This window comes from Phacochoerus africanus, chromosome 7 (genome assembly GCF_016906955.1).
Source record: "Phacochoerus africanus isolate WHEZ1 chromosome 7, ROS_Pafr_v1, whole genome shotgun sequence".
Lineage (NCBI taxonomy): Eukaryota > Metazoa > Chordata > Mammalia > Artiodactyla > Suidae > Phacochoerus > Phacochoerus africanus.
The window spans coordinates 65,830,268-65,846,024 of NC_062550.1; the positions used below are offsets into that span (position 1 = coordinate 65,830,268).

At 35.6% G+C, this 15,757-nt stretch overlaps 1 protein-coding gene across 2 annotated transcripts; it reads left to right on the forward strand.

The window, feature by feature from the left end:
• The first annotated feature begins 1,360 nt into the window (after positions 1-1,360).
• On the forward strand, positions 1,361-15,544 carry LOC125131242 (killer cell lectin-like receptor subfamily B member 1B allele B). 2 transcript variants are annotated; one of them, XM_047787577.1, is made up of 6 exons: positions 1,362-1,754; positions 5,208-5,294; positions 6,803-6,901; positions 10,813-10,982; positions 14,491-14,603; positions 15,210-15,544. In XM_047787577.1, exons 1-6 carry the CDS (start codon positions 1,673-1,675, stop codon positions 15,325-15,327), a joined length of 669 nt encoding a protein of 222 aa, XP_047643533.1. In that variant the 5' UTR covers positions 1,362-1,672; the 3' UTR covers positions 15,328-15,544. The 2 variants fall into 2 exon arrangements, with proteins under 2 accessions (XP_047643534.1, XP_047643533.1); XM_047787578.1 differs by lacking the exon at positions 5,208-5,294 and having other exon boundaries at positions 1,361-1,754.
• Positions 15,545-15,757: the final 213 nt, after the last annotated feature.

The following is a 15,757-nucleotide window of genomic DNA, read 5'->3' on the forward strand; positions in this document are numbered from 1 at the left end:
AAAAAGACTGTAAAATGGTGCAGCCTCAGTAGAAAACAGTTGGACCATTTTTCAAAAGTTTAAACATAGTTACTAAATGACCCAACAATTCCACTCCTAAGTATATATCCAAAAAAAAATCAAATCCATGTGCAAATGTTCATAGCAGCACTGCTAATAAATGCCCCAAAGTAGAAACACATCAAATACCCATCAAATGATAAATGTGTAATCAAAGCATGATATATCCATACAGTAAGATATCCTTCTACTATAACAAGGAATGACGTACTGAAATACTACAATCTGGATGAAACTTGAAAACATTGAATGTAACAGCCCGACTCAAAACTGTGTGACAGTCTGCTTATGTGAAATGTCCAGAATCCTCACATCATGTCAACTATATCAATATAAAGATGTTACATAAAAATCATGCAACTGGCAGCCCCATTATTCTTCTTCTCAGAAGAACCTGTTTGTTCACTGTTCTAAATCATCACTGGTAAATATTCTTTGTCTGGGATTAGTAGCCACATCTCTTAAATGGCTTCTGTTGCCTTTTTTCTTTCAAGGAGGCTAACTTGGATTTCAGCACCTCCATTAGTTCAGAGATTATAGTGAACTCCTCCAGATGTAAGCAGCACACTAAAAAAAAAGTGCTTTTTTTTTTTTCTTTCTTTCTTTTCTTTTTATGGCTGCACCTGCAGCATGTGGTTCCCAGGCTAGAGGTCAAATTGGAGCTGCAGCTGCCAGCCTCTACCACACCCTCAGCAACACCAGATTCAAGCTGCGTATTAGACCTATGTCACAGCATGTGACAATGCTGGATCCTTAACCCACTGGATCAAGGCCAGGGATCAAACTCGCATCCTCACAAACATTATGTCAGGCTCTTAACCTAGTGAGCCACAACAGGAACTCCAGCACCTAAAACATCTTGATCTTTTCTTTTAAGGTCCTTAAGTAAAGAGACGCTTAAGGTTCATCTAAGTAAACATGCAGTCAGATATTTCCAAAAATATTGCTTTGCCACAAATTGATGGCTGGAATAAGAAAATGCTAACTATCCTGTCCTCCTACTAAATTTAGAATCTCCAAATTTAGGACCTGAAACATGCAACACTATACTTCTCAAATTAATTAGTTAGTGCACAGTGATAAGGAAAGAAAGTTCTCAAACATCTATTTTCCCTCTAGAGTAAAGTTTAGTGTCTATCAATTCTTTCTATTCCACTCATAATAGTATCTCTCTTTTTTTTGTTGTTCTCTCCCTCAAATTGCCGTTCTGCTTTGAAGAAAATACTAGAAGGTCATAGAGTTTCTGCCGGAGAGAGTGTCTAAGAAAAAAGAGGAAGTGGTTCATAGTTAAGTGGCACAATATCTTCTGTAATATCATTAAAGATTAAAATGATTCCAAACATAGGCGGAATACTAACTGTAGAGCAAAAAACTACTACTTAAATAGTCCTTTATTCTATGACATGCAAGGGTTCAAAAATCTATTACCTTGATTAATAAGGCTAAACACATTGCTTTTGTGTGTTATTCATCGGAGAAACAAACCAAACTCGGGAGAGGGGAAGAAAACCATCCTTCTCAATTTATTTGACTTACAGGAAGTTTGCCAACATATGGGACTCCCTTCAGCAGAATATCACTAGTGGGCTTCTCTCTCGTTTTAACATAGGCAATGGCTGGAGATATAGTCTATGCTGACATCAACATTGCCAGGACTCTTTCTTCGGAACATTCCTCTTCACTACAGAGATCCGGTAAGTTGGATTTAGGACTCATTAAACTTAATACTTTACTTTTAATTTCCCTTATTGCTGCCCTGTGTCTATATTTGCCTTACTGGAAATAGCGAAGAGACTGGATTCAAAGCAGAACTTACTGAATGCAAGAATGAAAGTCAATGTTTTTAATGACACAAAATGTTCATAAAGTTAATTTTAATTTTAGCCTTAATATGTAGAATTTCGCTTTGGGTTTTCACAGACCCTCTATTCTTTATATTTGTTGTGGTGAACATTTATTATACTTAGATCAGTCCTCATGACTCCTTTCTCCTCTACAGCTTTACTCACTCCAATCAAATCTTCCCTTTTAAAACAGTTTGATCAATTTATTTACACTGAGGAAAATATCTCTGGCAATGATTCGCAATGTTATTTATCCTTTTGGAATTTGAATATTGGTAGGATAAAAATGTTAAGCTAAAGACACAAAATATTAGTATTTTATTTCCTAAAGTTTAGGATTGATGACTGAGTAAGAGAATATTTTTGGAACATAAATAGATAGGCATACAGCTAAAGAGAACACTGTACCTTAATCACAAACCACCTCGAAAATAATAAATTTTCAAATCCAGTGTATTTTCTATATACATTATATACACATAAAGCATTAGAGAAATTTCTGTATTTCTTTCCTATTCTTTCCTTTAGGGTAAGAATTTTTATATTATAAACTTTATTTAAAATGTTTAAATAACTTAAAATCTCCTCATTGTGCTTGGCCTTGTGGTGTAAATCTGATGTTTTGCTTTTCTATATTTCCCAAGAATGCCTTTCTTCTCCTATATTTTTAAGCTTGCAGTTATCAAATGAATCTGAGGTGTAGTTTTCTCTAGTTGCAAGAACATGTTATTTCCTATGTTTAAACATTTTCTCTCTGCCTTGCTGAATAGAGGCTTATCTCTTTTCTCCATAGACCAGGAATTTTCACTTTAAATTAGCGAATGGAACTTAGTTTAAAAAACTATGTGGACTAGAATTGTATTCTTATTTGCCCATTTCCCCCCAAATCTCATATAATTGGTCAGTTTTTCTAGAGATTAACTCACTTCAAGCAACAAAACCTATATATATATATATATTATATAACATATTACATATGTCTAACTTTATGGCCACATCTACAGCATATGGAAGTTCCCAGGCCAGGGACTAAATCTAAACCTCAGCTGCTACTTACACCACAGCTGCAGCAATGCCAGATCCTTTAACCCACTGCTCTGTGCTGCGGATCAAATCCCACGCCTCTGCAGCAACCAAAACTGCTGCTGTCAGGCTCTTAACCCACTGTGCCACACCTGGAACTCCAACAAAACCAATATTTTTGATTCTGCCTTCTGAGATTTAATTTCTTCTGATGATGGAAAGAACATTACTCTTTTCCTTGTTTAAGATTTGGAGACAACAACTTTAATGCTGTCTAGTCCAATATTCTAATGTTTAAAAAAAGGAAATATGACTATATAAAGATTAAACTACTACCTATAGTCATGCTTATGACCAGATGTCAAATTTCTTACTACTCTTTCACTGCACATCTCTATTTTGGACAAATGCAACTTTTGCCCTCATGCGTCATATCACTGAAGAGAGAAAGAACTATTTGATACCTTGGTTTGTAAATGTCCATGGAGCCCCACACAATTGTCCAGGGCCTTTCTTTCTAACTTGCTAAATGTCACTTATTTTGCTCTGATTGTTGACTTTCTCTTTGTTCTTTAAATTTACCATATTCCTTCCCATTTCAAAGCCTCATCTATGTCGAAAGCCCCTCCCCAATCTCTTCATTTTTGTATTCCCCACACCCCTCACGGTATTAAGTACATAGCAAACAATCAATAGATGCTTGGTAGGTGGAAGAATGTATAAATGGACAAATAAACTAATGGATCTCATTAGGTACTTAATAAATATTAGAGGTTTTTCGGTTTTCTATGATATAAAAAAGACAGCTGCTACCATGAAGCTGAGTGAAATATGGGTGAGAAAGTGTGATTCCACTAAGAATACCCCAGGCTATGATTTGGGAATTCATAGCATTCTTAAATTTTCCTTCAGCTGCCTAAAAATATGAGCTAGCATCCCACATTAGGCCTTTTATGAGGTTTGAAGATTTATTCTTTAAGTTTTTAGGTCTGTAAACTCAATTCTTCATATTAGAAGCTAGTGCTGGGACATCATCACCTTCTTCTTCTGATTGCCTTGAGTGGCACAATTTGAATTGTTTCACCTAATAAATGAAAACACATGGACTTCTTTAAAGTTTTGAGAATAAATTCCCACTAAAGATGTTTTACTTAGCAGCAAGAATTTGAACAAAATCCCATAATATTTCACTAAATAAGAGTTCCTGTTGTGGCTCAGTGGGTTACAAACCTGACTAGTATCCATGAGGATGCGTATTCAATCCCCGGCCTCACTCAGTGGGTTGAGGATCTGGTGTTGCCATGAGCTATGGTGTAGGTCACAGACATGGCTTGGATCTGGCATTGCCATGGCTGTGGTGTAGGCCAGCAGCTGCAGCTCCAGTTCAACCCCTAACCTGGGAATTTCCATATGCCACAGGTACAGCCCTAAAAAAAAAAAAAAAAAAATCACTAAATAAACACTCAGGTTAATCAGTCTGGACACTTGACTTTGTAACTGGTTTTATTTCAGTATCAGTTATAGTAGTACTTTCTCAGTATATTGTATGGATGTGTGTGTCTATCACATATTTAGTGGAATTGATATACTACAGCTATGTTGGGTAAGAGACTGTTGGTTTTAACCATTGGCTCAAAGGTAAAAATGCCAATTTCTTTTAATGATTTATTTATCTTTTGATCATGTGGATATTGATTACAGCACTAATGTAGTAGTCAAGAGACCTGAGGAGGCCCTCATCTCTGCTATCAATTGTGTGGTTGTAGATTTGAAATTCCCATTTTAACATGCAGATGTTGGATAAGATTATCCCTAAAATTATTTTACTTTACAATGTATAATTTCATGAAATTATAATTCAAATCACAGGAAATAGGTGCATTGTATAAGGGAGGGGACATAAAAGCATGGATCAATTCAAATAAGTCGGTGTTGTCTGTAAGCTTATGAGAGAATCCTGAGAATTTCGTAGTCTTATATAAAAGCTTAGGGATGCAGACAGTAGACCATAAGCAAGGCTAATACTGAGGAACATATATGGTGAATCAACAAAGAAAAATTTATATCCATTCATAGTTTTCTAGGTCTCTCTTTTCACAAACTAGGGGACCAGATATGTTCTGTGTGTGTGCGTGTGTGTGTAAAAGGAAGCTAGACTACATATTTCAAAGGAAAGTAATTGAAGAGCATAACTGACAAAATTTATTAAGCATTTCCCTGCCTCTCACTATCTAAGGAATTGTCTACTGGGCTTACTAGCATAATCTCTCCATTTTATAGAGTCTCACCACCATGGAATTTTCTTGAAAGTTGAATGTGCAATGATTGTCATTCTTCTTGTAATAGTAATTGTGCTGAGCATTTTTGGTAAGTAATTATGAATACCATTCATATATCCTAAAGTATTATTTTATCATGACCTGTTGTAGTAGTGTTTGCTATTCACGTGGTTCCTAAACAACAAAGTATGACTTCAGAAAAGCATGAAATTTGACACACAAGTAAAGAGATATTCTACCGAACTTCAGAATGTGATATAATACATATTGTGCAATTCTTTCATTGATAAAGGAGAGATTAGGTTTATATTTTTATGATCAAAATCATAAAATGCATTTTACACACAATGCATTTCCCAGTGCAGTTTGATAGTGAGTTAATAACAGCTTTTCTGGTATACACTATGTAGGGTGAAAATAAATTAAATTATGAAGCATATTTCTATTTGTGTTCATTCATATTAATTATTCCTAGGCATCATAAATCTTGTATCTACAGGTGGGAAATTTGTCTAAAATCCGTCAATTCAATCAAGCATCAAAAAATTATACTCATAGACTATGTATATAGCTAAGTATAGCCCATTTCCTATGGCAATTACCTTAATATTTTTTATTGAATCAATGCTTGGAGAAGAATTCCAAGATGATATATCTTCTAAGGAATTCATATTTCCAGATTAACTCAAGCCCTAGAACACACCAAGGCAGCACCTGCATATGTTGCCCTGTGAAAGTTATTAGTAATTATGAATGTCATTAGTAATTAGAGGTAAGCAGAGTCATAAAATTTTAGGACTGGAGGGTGCTCTAGAAATCATCAAGGTCAAACCTCCAGTTGAGGTGATTAACCTAAAGCCCAGAGTGATAATTGGTTTGAATATTTTAATCTAACTCCTCAGTGGCTAAACTGAAGCTTTAACATTAAAAGGAAGAAGCGAAAACACTTAGCATTAAACATATCTGCAGTATTGCTTTTGGTTGTAAGGTAGATTTGTTTGTTATTGAAACAGTCATTTGTTAGTAAAATAGATTTTAAAGATTTAATTGCCTAATACACACTACTATGAGATTATAAATTACCAAAATGTACTTTCAGTTAAATGCCCATCAGAAGTACCGATGTCTTCTTCATGTTAGAAAAAAAATACCCTGGGATCACTCTACCCTTCTATATGTAATATTTACATGTACAGTCTCAAAAGGAACAGAATCATGAACTGAAATCAAAACACATAAAACCCTTTCCATGAATCAGGTGACATCTGATACAATTAATAGGAACTCACTAAACACAACTATCCAAATTAGGCTTTTAACAAGAGCTGGTTATTTTGTGATTATTCCAGTAAAAAAAAAAAAAATCCAGTAAATATACTTCTGGTCCCAGGTCATAGTTTTCCAATTCTCCTAAAGTTAACATTAATAAACAAAAATGCAAAGGAATGTTCAGAAGCAATATTGTTCTTCCTCTTTAATTTTTAATCGTTTAACTTACTATGGAGTTTCCACATTAATGAACTTCACATCGTCACTAGAAGTCAATAGTTTTGTGCTTTATATTTAATCAGGAAAATATGTTTCTTCTTTTCTTAGTTATCCAGTTCAAATCTGCAAGACATATTAAAGGGGATAATGAATCAAAGGAGAAATACTGTGCCAGGCAAAATGAATCTGAAACACTCACCTCAATAGGTAACATTATTTTTTAACTAGTTAGACCATGATGGCAAATTCTGTGGGACATTATCCCTAAAGCAATTTTACTTTTTGCTGTGCTCATATCCATGATACGCGTGGTTATAGTGATACTAAATAAACCTCTAGCTTTAAATTCTGTCAAACTTGCTTTCTAATCCTCCTTCCCTTGTTGTATATGCCCTAACTGTAAACAGATCCTAGAGTCCTTGTTTTAATTCATCAGGAGAAGGTACCAACTCTAAATTTGTTTGATCTTGAAAGCTTTCAGCTTTTCTCCATTGAGTACTATATTGGCTATGGGTTTGTCATACATGGCTGTTTTGATGTTGAGATATATTCCTTCTATACCCACTTCTATACCCACTCTAGTAAGAGGTGTTTTTTTTTTAATCTTTAATAAAGGGAATGGGATGGATAGGAGTTTGGGGTTAGTAGATGCACACTGTTACATTTAAAATGGATAAGCAATGAGGTCCTGCTGTATAGCACAGGAACTATATCCAATCTCTTGGGATATACCATGATGGAAAATAATATGAGAAATAGAATGAATATATATATATATATATATATATATATGTGTGTGACTGGGTCATTTTGCTCTATACAGAAATTTTTCCAGTGTTGTAAACCAACTGTACTTTCTGATCACTTGAGATGGAACATGATGGAGGATAATGCACTATTACCTGGAAAGAGTTTGAATTAGGTATATTCTATCAATCTAAGGTAGAACTTTACAAGCTATGGAAGTGTGTGGACTTAATATTGAAAGTAAGAACAAATGGGGTTTTTTGTGGTTTTTTTTTTTTGGTTTTTTTGACCACCCATGGCTTGCAGAAGCTCCCAGGCCAGAGATTGAACCTGCACCACGGCAGTGACCCAAGACATAGTAGTGACAACACCAGATCCTTAACCCACTGTGCCACCAGAGAACTCCTGAAATGTCTTTTTAAAATATATTACTTACCTTATACCATTGTGTTTACCAAGATATTTTCCTTTTTTTGATGTTATTCTTTCTTGAATATTTAAGTTTCCATTTATAAACATTTCTCATCTCCGTGAAGAACCTCCTTTAACATTCGTTGTACTGACTATCTGCTGGCAACGGTTTCTTTTAGATTTATTTTATCTGAAAGTGTCTTAAATTTGCCATAATCTTAGAGGATATTTTCACTGATATAAATACTTTGTTGACAGCAATTTCTTTCCTTCAACAATATGAAGATATTTCCATTCTATTCTGACCCCCATAGATTGTGATGAAAATGAGAACTTTTAAATAAATTTCCCTTTGGTAATATGCAATTTTTATCTACCTTCAAGGTTTTTCTGTCTTTAGTTTCAAGCAATATAACTATTTTTTCCTATACAGATTTGCTTCATATTTATCTGGCTTCAGGTTTGTTGAGTTCTTGAAAGTATAATTTATAAATTTAAACAACTACGGAAATTTTGTCCATTATCTTTTTTCTGCATTATTTTCTCTTTTCACTGATTTTAGGGCTTGCATTTCACTTATATCAGATATTTTTTATATTGTCCTGCAAATCCTTCAGGCTCTGCCTACTTTTTTCCATCTTTTTCTGTTTTTTCCCCAATTAATAGTAACCTAATTTTCTGTTAATTCGCTGCTTTAAACCTGTATTGTATTTCTCAATTCTGAATTTCATTTAGTTCTTTTATATACTCTTTATTTCTTAACTGAAGTATCCTATCTTTTCATTAATTGCAAGCATATTTTCTTTCACATCCTTGTGCATAGTCATAACAGCTGCTTTAAAACAATTCTAACACCTTTGTCACTTTCCTGTTGGGATGCATTGATTCTCTCTCTCTTTAGAATTGGTTACTTCCAGGTTTTTCTTATGTCAAGTGACTTAAGACTATGGCCTGGATATTGTGAAATTTATGTTAAAAAGTATGTAGATTCGGCTATATTCCTCAAAAGAGTATTGCTTTTCCTATTTTATCATGCATTTGGTATAGTCAGACTCAAATTTAAATTTCTATCTTTTGGACAGTAGCTCAAATCTCAATTCAGTTTTGTTTTGTTTTGTTTTAACCCTCAGCTATAATCTAGCTTTCACACACATCACCTGGGGACTTGGAAAATTTTTACAACCAAAGTTGGTGCATACCCTTGATTTTTTTAAGAAAATGGGATTTACTCTTCATTCTCAGCATCTGTCATTGTCCCAAATTGTGTTCTTTGGTTATTCAGAATAGGAAGACTTCAGATTGTCTACCAAAACTTTACCCACTCTACATGGCACCAGCATTGGTTTGTCTTAGGCTAAAAGTTATAGAAATGGAAAATTCTTACCTTGCTATACCTTACGTTAAATGTCAGCTACATTCCAGACCTATCTGCTTTTGTTTACTCTTCAATAATGACTCTTCAAGTCACTGTATGATATGTATGTGTTCTTAAAGAATATTTATTTGAAGTTCCCATTGTGCCTCAGCAGGTTGCAAACCCAAGTAGTATCCATGAGGATGCAGGTTTGATACCTGGCCTCACTCCATGGGTTAAGGATCTGGCACTGCCATGAGCTGTAGTGTAGGTTGCAGACAAGGCTCAGATCCTGAGTTGCTGTGGCTGTGGCTGTGGCATACAGCTGAAGCTCTGATTCAACCCCTAGCCTGGGAATTTCCATATGCTACAGGTGCAGCCCTGAAAAGAAAAAAAAAAAAAGCAAAATAAAGAATATTTATTTGTAAAAAAATAAAATAAAGAATATTTCAAAAACAAAACAAACAAAAAAAAAAGGAGTTCCCGTTGTGGCGCAGTGGTTAACGAATCCGACTAGGAACCATGAGGTTGCGGGTTCGGTCCCTGCCCTTGCTCAGTGGGTTAAGGATCTGGCGTTGCCGTGAGCTCTGGTGTAGGTTGCAGACGCGGCTCAGATCCCGGGTTGCTGTGGCTCTGGCGTAGGCCGGTGGCTACAGCTCCGATTCAACCCCTAGCCTGGGAACCTCCATATGCCGCGGGAGCGGCCCAAGAGATAGCAAAAAGACAAAAAAAAAAAAAAAAAAAAGAATATTTATTTGGGAGGACAATAAATGACTGGTGTATGTGGAATGCCTATGTGTCATCATCTAAATTTACTAGCACATATTATAAAGTAGTTCTGTCTGTTATCTATCTGCACATTTTTAGATGTCAAGATCCTTTTGTTCACAGGAGGGTCAACCTATGAGTTTTGGGGGTCACCTATTACACAAATTTTACCCAAGAAAACTCTTCCAATGTTATATATAATTCTCAAAATGTCTAGTTTGTTGTTAGGCCGCTAATTAAAATCTCTAATTTCTATTTCTATTTTTCCTCCAAAATGTTTATCTTCCTGAGGCCTGAATATCCATTGCTTTTTTTGTAGTGTCTGGTGCATTGCCTCGCTGATAGAAAACAATATATTTTAAGAGAATAAGTTGCAGTTTCTGTCATGGCACAGTGGAAACGAATCCGACTAAGATCCATGATGTTGCACATTCAATCTCTGGCCTCATTCAGTGGGTTAAGGATCTGGCACTGCCATGAGCTGTGGTGTAGGTCACAGAAGCAGCCCAGGTCTGACGTCACTGTGGCTGTGGCGTAGGCCAGCAGCTGTAGCTCTGATTGGACCCCTAGCCTGGGAACCTCCATATGCCACAAGTGCAGCCCTGTAAAACAAAAACAAACAAACAAACAAAAAGGAATAAGTTAAATAGAGAAAGAAAGAAAAAGATTGCAATTTTTTTAATCTTTATTTTTTCCAAATCCACCCTGAGAAAAGCACACTTTTGTGAAAGACAGTTTAGGCCATAATTTAACAAATTCGGAGAGGTTTTAATTAATGTACAATATTAGGGGTATAGTCTCAAGATTCTTTTAATTAATCATCCTTTTTTCTTTCTAGTTTCTTCCAATTCTTCTACCACTCATAAACCATGCCCCTTCAAAGACTGGAAGCTACATGGGGGGAAATGTTACTGGGTTGCAGAAAAAAAGAAATCTTGGAATGAAAGTAAAAATGACTGTGCCCAGAAAGATTCACATCTCATGGTGATCCGAGACTTCACTGATATGGTAAGATGCAAAATTTGGAGGTCATAGCATCTTTCACAATTGCCATGGATTCTTTGTGTAACAAATTTGAAAATATCTGTGAAAAAAAATGTAAACTTCATTGCTATTAGTTATACAAATGTTATCTGAATCATTGAACTATATTATTATTTTAGGCTTTATTTTTGGCTAGGTATAGGAGGAATTCATTTGGTTATACACCTAAGTTCTTCTCTACAGTGGATCCCAGGTTCCATTTTAAAATATATAACATAAAATATCTGATATCCCATGTTGAATCCATTGCTCACTAAGGTTGTGGTCAGATATCATGGCAGCTGAAATGAAAGGTATTGGGGGAAAGGTAATACAGCATAGACCTCATTAAGACTTTGTTCCTCCTTGGGCTAATTTAAATTGGAATTTTGCAATGTGAAGGTTGGACACTAAACCTTCTAATTAATAAGGCCGGTGTATATGTTAATTGGCAAATGTCAAATATGGGTTCTCAGCATGATTGGTATGTTGGAATCAGAAGCTATGTCAAAGGCTCAGTTTCAGAAAACTCAGTGAGAGCTGTGCTTCACAATTTTGGTTGAACAACAGCCATCTTCAGGGATTTACATGAGGGCAGCTGTTGAAATTTCTGAAGGGGGAAGAAACAGTCCTTCTGATTTTCACAGATATCCACAACAAGAAAAACAAAATTAGAAGTAAACATCCTTCTATGTAAACAGTAAAACCCCAAATATCAAATGATAAGACTCTTTGTCAGATGCAGTTCAAATTGGTTCAAATATGAACCAAATCCAGGATAGACCAAGAACTAAAAAGAGACTTGTTTTCTTGGAGGTCAATTTTAAGACAAAAAAGAAGTGGGTATCAACTGGAAAATGTCTGATAAGAATGCCCTGACAGGAATAAACATTCAATCATTGCATGCAGAAATAGTGCCATGAGAGACTTCACTAAGAACCTCATCCATTTTCCTCTCACCATTAAAGGGAAGAATGCTGAAATGCAGAAAAGGCATGTCTCTTTATTAATTGGGACAATTAATAAACCCAATTTTAGAGAAGAGTTGGACTGACACAACTGGAAATTTTCTCCCTCCAGTTTAAGTTAAACCTCTTCACATTCTTAATCAAATGAATAAGCTAAACATAGTTATTCCCTTTCAAGGATAGATAAAAATCCATCAGGAACCTGTATAGGATTTAGGCATAGGTATTTCCATTTGTAATTTCTCCAAGAAAGGACAAGTAAAAGTCAAATAAGACGTATATTACAGAATAATAATTATCACAAGAAACAGGAAGTTATTTTCTATCAAATACTTTTCCAGCAGTTGAATAAGTTAAAATGATCAAAAAAATATTCGCCCATCTAGAATTCCCAGGTGTCATCATAGTACCAAACTCAGGTTCAGCTGCTCACCATTCAAAAGCCAATAATTGAAAGGCAAGTATCACAGAAAGAAAAGATGCTTTAATCAGAAAAGCTGGAAACCTGGGGAGAAAGTGGACTCATGTCCTGAGACCAACTCCAAAGATTCTGCCCTGCCATGGCGGTTTTAAGGGAAAAGAGGGGGAAGAATCTCAATGAGTCAAGGCAGGAGGTTGGATTCTGCATCATGCTCCATTGTGTGCAGACCAGCTGACTCTGGCTGACTCTTTCTTCAGAGGTTATCTTGCCAGTGTGATCTCTCTCCAAGACCGTTAAGGGGACTGCTAGGGGTAGAGAGCTAGTCATTCTTTAACTACTTCATTCTTCATTCTTACTTCTGTTTATCTAGGAAAAGAATCAACAGGTTAATTAGGTTCTTTGAAGGTTGGAGGGGAACAGAAATTGGCAAACGAAAAGAGCTGCTTTCAATCACATGGCAAAAAAAAAAAAAAGAATAAAGAAGGAAGAGGAGGAGGTGAGGTAGAAGAAGAGGAGGAGAAAGGGGTATTTTCAAAAAGCAAGGGAGATCTAGAGTTTTCATTGTATGACACAAAGATCTGGAAGAAGTATTGCTACCTTTTTTACAATGAATAAAAGTGGTGCTAACTTTAAATTGCCAATGTTTTTCAAGTCCATTGGAGAATTGAGATTGAGGAGCCAAAATCTATGGTGAAACAGGCATCTGTGAGAAAGAGGAGACACATTTTCACTTACTTGCAATTGACAACTCAAACATTAGATATCAGAGAGTTCAGCCAGAGTAAATGGGGAAAAAAACGAGCTTAAGATGAGTGTAGGATGGCAGAAGAGTATGAAGGTGCTGAGTTCTGCAGGAATTGGGGAATTCTACCATCTCTTGAAAGCTGTTTCTCAACAAACCCCACCAGCACTCAAAGAAAAGATTGGAAAGAACTATAAGAAAGTGTTCATTGTGTCACAGACCTGGGAGAAGAAAACGGCAATAATGCATACATAGAAAGAAAGTCTACCAAGACCCTTCTCCCTGTCTGCAATCTACACTATGAACAAAAGCTTAATTTATGTGTGTGTGGGAGAGAAGAGCAACAAACGTCGCTGCCCCTAGGAAACCAGTGAAACATCATCAGGTGAAAAAGGGGATGGGGAAAAAAAATACTCCTGTGGTGGTGGGGCAAGAATGCACACTGGGACAGCAACTACATCCGAGGTAGGGATAGCAGAACTGGGAAAGCCAATACATTGGAAATACAGGGGTTCAGTGTCTGCCTGAGACTGAAGCATAATCAGAACCAGAAAGACCACTCCTTTCACCATCTTTTACTACCACACCAACAAATTTCAAATAAGATGTCAGGAAGAATACTGCGTATCTCTCTGTGTGTCCACATTTCTTCTTCATATAAGAACACCTATCAAATTGTATTAAGACCTAACCTAACAGTCTCATTTTAGCTTAATCACCTTGCTAAAGGCTCTGCCTCCAAATACAGTCACATTTTGAAATATTGGGTGTTAGAGCGTAAATGCATGAATTTTGATGACACAATTTAGCCCATATTATTCTACCGCTTGGCCCAATATTGTTGCTTTCTTTAATTTCCCCTATATATTCTCTTGCTTCTAGATACGGCTCCATACTTGCATTTAGTAGTAATCAATAACATTTATGTGATGAATATTTATGATGTAAGGAACATTTATGATGGTATTAAATACTATTATTTAATAAAAAACAAGAATAGTTCTTTGAGATAGATACTATATAACCTGGGCTTTAGTGACTGGGCAAAAACTAAAGTAAAAAATATTGAATGACTGTGCAAAGACGCATAGCAGTGTATAAATAGCAGTGCTAAGACTCAAATTAGGCAGTCTGCCTACATAGCTTTGGTGGCTACTACACTGTATCTAATTGCACTTTAGCTGTTTGTCCCACGGTGTTGCGGTACTTTGTCCCTCCACGGTGATCTTTTGAAAACATGATGCATGTCTTAGCTGTTCACCCCTAGCTTCTAGTGGAGTGCCAAGCACATAGAAAGTGTGCAAAATATGTTTTTTGCATCTGTAAGAATCCGTTTCATATAACATTCCTTATTCACTTCAGAGTTTCCTATGGCAAAACCTGAATATATTGGAGTTTTATTGGGTTGGTTTGAACATTCCTCCTGGAGGGAAATCATGGACCTGGGTGGACAACAACACTTTTGACCCCCATCTGTAAGTTTATTACATTTTATTATTTTTTTGTGGGTTTAACCCCATATTGTATGTGACAAGAAAGAGATATCGGATGTTCTTGGCCTTGAGCTGATTAAACCAGTATGAATTTCCTGACTCTTACAATCTGCTCAATAGCCTATAAAGTGGTTTGCACAGAAAGTTGAGAAAGAAAATATATCTCACCCTATCCATTCAGAAGATGTATGTGTGAAAAAGAATTTGCACTGCTGCCTTTCTCTTTTATCTTTTTATCTAAGGTAAATTAGTAAGCATAAAATCTCTTATGACTGCACAAGTTTAGTTTACAAAATGTAAATTTCCACTCATTTCTTACAGTGATCAATTTTTAAATGATAAAAAAGTCACAGGTGATATTTTAACTCTAATGAACTATTAATTTCTCTAGAGAGAGGTTTTGAGAAATGAAACTGAGGATGGAAAGAACTGCTTTGCCTATCATATTGCTGTGTATTGTTTAAATTGTTTTAAAGATCATATTTTCATTAAAAATTAGAAAATATTTTCTAAGGTCCTTTTTAGCCTCTGAACATATACATGTTTTCATTTCTGATATTAAGATAATCATTTGCTTTCTTTCTGCAGGTTTTCAATAGAAGAAAATAAACCATGGACCCGGAGAATGAAATGTGCCAAGGTGTCTTATACTAAGATAGCTGAAGAAAATTGTGCAGAAAATAATCATTGGATTTGTCAACTGTAATCCACTGGGCAGAAAATTGGTCTATTTTTGTCTGACTGAGAGACACCACATGAAGTTTGAGCTCCGGTCATAAGAAAGTTTAGAGAGCTGCATGTGTCCTAGAGGGCTGTGCATGCATATGTATGTGTGTCCATTTATGATTCATGTGGGTAAAGTACTATTTCTCAGAAGTGACAGAGAAAATAAAATGTTTTAGAAGTTGATGGATAGATTTTTACATCTGAATTATCAGTGTAATTATTCAATCACCCATCTCATTTTGCCAGTATTTTGGAAACTTCAGTCTTTATCCCTTTTTTTTTTTCTTTTTTCCCCTTCCTTATTTTTCATTTTATTTTTTTTTCTTTTTCTTTTCCTCTTTTTCTTTCTTTCTTTTTGTAATAGCTGCAGCTGTGGCGCATGGAATTACCTGGACCAGATATTGAATCCA